General features: G+C 35.9%; 1 protein-coding gene across 1 annotated transcript; it reads left to right on the plus strand.

Annotated features, from left to right (window-relative positions):
* Positions 1 to 349: 349 nt before the first annotated feature.
* On the plus strand, positions 350 to 3,785 carry LOC109162250 (protein bicaudal C homolog 1-like). Its single transcript, XM_019310970.1, has 6 exons — positions 350 to 713; positions 1,204 to 1,268; positions 1,402 to 1,655; positions 2,246 to 2,317; positions 2,392 to 2,454; positions 3,441 to 3,785. Exons 1-6 carry the CDS (start codon positions 607 to 609, stop codon positions 3,483 to 3,485), a joined length of 606 nt encoding a protein of 201 aa, XP_019166515.1. The 5' UTR covers positions 350 to 606; the 3' UTR covers positions 3,486 to 3,785.
* The last annotated feature ends 2,443 nt before the right edge of the window (positions 3,786 to 6,228 follow it).

Raw genomic sequence — 6,228 nt, forward strand, 5'->3', positions numbered from 1 at the left:
CGGGTTCGGGTGGAAAATATAACCCCCTCCCCGCCCCAACTAATGCGGCGTCGTTTTCGGCCTCGGATCGGTTTTGGCTATTCGGGTTCGGTTCCCGATCCATTCCAGTATGACGGGTTCGGATCGGTCGGGTTGGGCGGGTTGGACGGGTTATGCACAGCCCTACTATCTATTCAGCAATTATTCTAATTGGAATAAGATTAAAAATTATATGAATCCTAGTCCTAGTTAGAATAATTAGCCCTCCCTAAAAGTTCTATAAATTTTACTCCTTTTTTTTTTTTCTTTTTAATTAACTACTATACTCCGCATAAGAGTACGACACGCCAACACAAAGTTATTCGCGGGTTTAAATCGTACAATTTATTTCCAGGTGAACATCCCTCGTATAAGTAATCATCAAAATATCTCGTAGACGACTTTCGATTTCATATCTTCGCATTCACCGCTCTTCCTTCAACCCTCGCCTCCGCTGCGCTTTTCACCTAACGTGATTCTCTCTATTTCAAGGACTGGAAAATTGCAGAATTGCGGTTAGGGCTAGGGTTTGGACCTGAGAATTTAGGTGTTTTTGACTTTCGAATCGAGCCATAAATAATTTGTGCGATGTACGCTGATCGATTGGAGGCTGGAGGGAGGCTTCCAGTAAAGGATAGGCTCTACGGAAGCACACTTGATGGTTCTGGTCGTCGGCGACAAATCTCCGGCAAGAGGTTCTCTCTCTTTTTAGTTGTACAGTACATGCATTTATCACCCTACTCCCCTGTGTGTATGTATGGCGAAGGCGGGCGTGGCGTTCTAGGATAAAGGACTGCGTAATTGAACACTTCAAGTTTTGCTTTCTAATCATTCCCTTTTGCCTAGTCAAAATGTAAAAGTTTGAGTGGAGAAGGTTTATGTGGCAAATCGCCTCACAAATCTATCTCTTTGGTGTTTTCTTTCTAGCTTGACTTAAGCAATAGCATTTACTGATTTAGTTTTGGGTAGATGGATGGTGAGGATGATGGTAGCAATAGTGCAATTTAATGATTGGTGTGGGGGTGGCATTATTTGAGAGCAGATGGGCAATGAGATTTTTGTGTATATGAGCATTGACATATCGAGTTTGTGAGAGATTGAATGCTGTTATATTCGAAGCATAAAGCAAATGCATACCTTCACAATATATAAGATATCATTACAAAGCTATGATCTATTCTGCAGGCAGAGAGAGGATGATGACAAATGGGAGCATGATTTGTATGAGCACAACAGGCCTCAAATGTCAAGTATGTGATGATTTTGGCAACTGCTGTATCTTTTCTTTTGGAAGATATACTTGTTGAATGCATGAGCAATGCATAGCTTTTCTTTGTATTTTATATGCCTAACCTTGTCCTGTTGACTTGTTGTAATGGACAGGAAGAAAAATAGGTTCTGCAGACCTTCGTCTGAAGCTGCAGAGGAAAAGTAACCAACAAGCTTCTCAAAGTGGGAAGGCAGATCTACGTGAAAGGCTTTCTGGTATATTTCATCCCCGAGTGGAGATTGATCTGCCAAAGCCAAAGAATGCACCTGAGATCAGTAAACCTGTTATGAAAAATGTCATATCTGAAGCTCCTGTATCGGGGACCAAGAAAGTTTCTAACAAGAATATTAAGAAGAGTCAACAGAAGGCAAGAATATTACTGCGTACATTATGCATTTATTTTATTGTGAATTTTTCCAGTTCATGTCTTTTTGGCCTTACATGACTTCTTATTCTCTAGTTAAATTGGTCTGAGATTGTAATTTAATTATCATGTTTTGCCTTTTTAAGAAAGATATAATGACTAAATTAGCTTAGTTTCCCAGTTGTGAGATGACCGAGTTTTAATATGGAGTATTTGTCTTAAGGAATTAGATTTCATAATAAACATAGGAGAATGAGGTTAGAGTAGGCGTTTTGGATTGCCATTCTTCCAAGTCATTAGACCTGTCAACTTTTTCATTTCATCTTCTGAAAGGACTACATCTGCTCTTTCCTTTTATCATCTATCACATTGTGCTTATGTTTCCTCTTGGTATTGCTGTTATTTATAAATTTTAGCTCTTTCAGAGTTAATCCATACTTGTTTACCATTTCTTTTTCACCTTTTGGTTGTCTGTTATGTGCTTCAATACCATGTAGTACTGCTGCTCACTAAAGCTCAGTGTATAGTTTTCAAAAATCTTGTCAAATTGTGTTGGTTTATTCTTTCATATAATTTAGACTAATTTGATGCAGGCTGGATCAATGGATAGTTTTCTGCAGTCCTTGGGTCTTGAGAAATATTCCATTACATTTCAAGCTGAAGAAGTATGTTATATCTTCCTTTCTGTTTATACTGTATTTGATGTTAGCTGCAGAGTATTAACCAAAAAAATTTGTAGGTTGACATGGCTGCCCTTATACACATGACTGATGAAGATCTTAAGGCTATGGGAATACCAATGGTAAATTATCAGATTCTGCCCATTCTGTGAATTATTCTGATAGGAATATATTACCATCATCACAATTTACTTTATAGATTTGTGGATCTTGTTAGAAAATTAGACAATGAATTTTAGGAAAAAAAGAACAGTAAGAAGGTTGAAAGATAATCTGCCATGGATGAAGCTTTTATTCTTCCCCATTGTGACTTGTGAGTCCAAGAATCTCATGGATATATAGGCTCTAGAGGGCAGTTGAATAAAGGAGTCTTTTGTTAGAGAGTGTACAGTAATACCTGAAATATCTTGGAATGCTTGCACAATAGGGTGCCAGAAGCTATTCTTCTGCACCCTTTTGCTTTCAGTTCTTTCTTCTAGCTCTTTGAAGAGATGTTTAACTGTTCTTATTTGAGTAGTGACATCTTGGACTCTTGGTATTATAACTTAGCTAACTTGCCTGCTAGAGTAGTGATGAAGGAAGATATTGTGCTCCTTGTTTGGTTGGAGCAGGAAAGACATGTTGCTTTCTTATCTCCCAAAATTTTATCTGCCTCGTATAATACATTGTAATTCTTTATGTTATATACTTATATATTTACTTTTTGTGATAAATCCTCGTATACCTTGAATTACTTGAGATTTCTTTGTCAAATTGTGAAATGCACTTTCAAAATCCAAATTCCCTGACCTAAGTCTTTTGAGCTTATGTTGTGGTAACTGGTAAACCCTATCCAAAGGGATAGCTAATTTGACCTCTTTATTCCATAATACTCCCTAGCCCACCAAGTGCAGACTGACATGACTACTTGTAACTTGTTTTAGAGATATGATGTTTTAGTCTTCTTTTTTTAGGGGTGGGGGTGGGACAAGGAGAATAAAGGTGGAGGTGCACGTGCCTATTTACAAAATCTTTGTTATTTCTAGAAGATTGCTTAGTCAATACACTATGAGCTTTTTATTTCTCCTACAAACCACAGCTGTAAATTTGATGTTTCTGTTTGTTCCAGGGTCCAAGAAAGAAGATACTTCTGGCATTGGAGTCTAAAAGCTGAGAGTTGGGGCTCTTCTTATCCTTTTACTCCTTTGATGGCTTATAGTGATTCACTCTTTAGAGGGCCCATTCATTTTAACTGTACAAGTATGTAATGCAACTTCTCTGGGATTTTATTTTATTTTTCATTTTTTTTAGAACTCTCTTATATCACTGGTAGTGGATCCACCATCAACCATTAAGCAAGTGATCATTATTATTTTACTCATTTTTGGTGCCTTTTACCATGTGAGCTGGATTGTACATTTTACTGATTTCCTCATAAAGCAATACATAGAGTCACTGGTATTTGGGGGATTAATAAGTGAACTACTAGTCTACTATTAATGCAAATAGTAACTTTAAGGTGATTGATTTTTTGTATGATAATTTTTGTATCTATGCATTATGTTAAAAGAACTTTCATACCAGATTGAATGTGATTTAGTCTCACAATGATAGTGATATTGAATATTATATATAGGTTTTGATGTAAATTGAATTTGAAATTTAAATTTTCACAGTGGTGGGGATATTATATGTTATACACACAAGAAAAGGGGATACAAAACATCTTGGGTGGATGATAAGATTAATGCTACACACCTACACCAAGGATCTTGAACACTGACAACAAACCAACATAATACACTAATTGAGTGTTTGGTTCAGGTTATTTCACATAACTTCAACAATGTGAATATGGTTGATATCGTAAATACTCCCGTGTAGACAGTGTGTATAACAGTATATGTAAAGTCGTGAGTAGCATGCAAGAATATTAGCTCGAAGACTTTTTTATTCATTGTTGTTTTTTAGTGTTAGAGAGAGTAGGGGGAGAGAGAGAGAGAGAGAGAGAGAGAGAGAGGAGGAGAGGAGGGCTAAAGCCCTTTATATAGGCTAAAGTATTGACGGATTTGACTTTGACCCGTTTACTCTAACCATGACCCGAATCGTTTGACCCCGACCCAACTACAGCACGAGAGCATTGACGTATATGGAGGTCAAAATCGGGGTATATTCCCTATCAATAGTAATATGTGTGAGATTATTGTCCACATTCTTAGATTATATTAAAGTGTTTGGAAAATAGCTTATCAATTAAAGTCTCACTTGTTTGATTGACCAAACACCTAATATGAGTGTTTGGTAAATAGCTTTTTGACTTAGTTTATTGACGTCAATAAGTTGAAAATGAAAAAGTGACTTTGAGTAGTTTATTGATATCATCGTAGTTTGATTTACTCTTAATAGTTGCTGGTAAGTTGGTTATTATATGTTTATATTTATTCAATTTTTATTCAAATTTATATTTTTAATTTTTAATAATATTAATAATAAAACAAAAATTTATTCGCTAGTAAAACTAGTTCAAAAAGTTGATCGAAAAAATTATTTTAAGCCGGTTAAATTTTAGCCTTTTAGAGCAATAAACTGTTATAAAAAGCTAATTAATAAACATTCATATTTTTTCTTTAACCAAGTCAAAGTCAAAGTGTCAAACAACTAATAGTAATTAAATAAGTTAAAATTAACTGATAAACTAACTATATTATCAAACAAGTTCATTATAATGTATATTTGTTATAAAATGGAGCAATCAGCCGCGACAACTTTTTACAGATTCAAAGACTACTTCGGGTGCCCATGTGCAGAGAAAAAATGGGCTACAAGATTTTGTGAGGTCTTTGAGTCAGTCAGAGAGCATAGGGACGTGGTACGCCACGCATAGATTAAAAGTCAAACGCCCTTTTGGAAAACAGGTACTAGGAAGAGAATAAAAAAATTAATTAATTAATAATATTTTTACCAATTGAATGATTGAATCCTTCCAGCAAGTTGAAAGCTTCATCGTTTACCATCTATATGTATATACGAGTATACGACCAAGCACCCTATGTTCTGTAGCGTTGACCGTTTGATGACACTTGTTGAGTTGCTGAATGTTTCTTCGTTGACCGGGAACCCCAGCCTAGAAGGGTTAATACTCACCGGTTGAATTAATGAATTCACAGGGACGATTCGTTGTTAATAGGAGTAATTCTTGCTTTTATTTACTGTGGTAAGTGGGGTATTGAGAGGTTTTTTGGATGGTTTTTGAGGTGCCAACTAAGAAAGAGACGAGAGAAAGAGAAGAAAAAAAAAAGTAAAAAAGATATATCTGGCATAACTCAAAAAAAAAAAAAAAAAACCGTGGGCACGATTTGTGCACCCCACGCACGCCAACACGTGTTTCCCTTTCCCTTTTTCTCTCCGACGAGTCTCACAAAAAGTCAATATTTGCATGAGGAGCTCAGCCATTCTCTCTCATCCACATCACTCAAAAATTGGTCCAAAATTCACTAATGTGGATGATCCAAGATTGTGTAAATTAGATGGATTGTAAGAGTATAGAGTTACATTATCGGATAAGAGAGTACAAAAATAAACTGCAAGGGTTGTAACTTTCCTAGTTGTTGAGCATGCATAGGTTGGTTAGTTTGCAAAGGTCATCCCATTAGGCCATGCGATAGGCCTAAGATAATGTTACTTCTTTAAATTACTAGATGTAGCTGGGTCATACAAGTTTAACTGATCTCCACCAATGGATCAAGAAGGTCTTGAATTAGACTCATGTACCCGTTGCATTGAACTTATTGTTTGAGTTATTGAGTCAGTTAATTGTCTTGTAACACCATAAGTTCTTTATAACAAAAATAACTGAGTATATATTTTCACCACCTAAGACTCAAGAGTTGAAATGTTTAAATTAATATAATTTTGAA

This window comes from Ipomoea nil, unplaced genomic scaffold (genome assembly GCF_001879475.1).
Source record: "Ipomoea nil cultivar Tokyo-kokei standard unplaced genomic scaffold, Asagao_1.1 scaffold0302, whole genome shotgun sequence".
In the NCBI taxonomy this organism is placed as follows: Eukaryota; Viridiplantae; Streptophyta; class Magnoliopsida; order Solanales; family Convolvulaceae; genus Ipomoea; species Ipomoea nil.

What these genes read in the sequence shown, in the direction of transcription:
- LOC109162250 (XM_019310970.1), top strand. Translation starts at nt 607, where the DNA reads ATGTACGCTGATCGATTGGAGGCTGGAGGGAGGCTTCCAGTAAAGGAT. An exon ending in CGACAAATCTCCGGCAAGAG is followed by an intron (nt 714 to 1,203) that starts GTTCTCTCTCTT and finishes TCTATTCTGCAG; the next exon opens with GCAGAGAGAGGATGATGACA. An exon ending in CAACAGGCCTCAAATGTCAA is followed by an intron (nt 1,269 to 1,401) that starts GTATGTGATGAT and finishes TGTAATGGACAG; the next exon opens with GAAGAAAAATAGGTTCTGCA.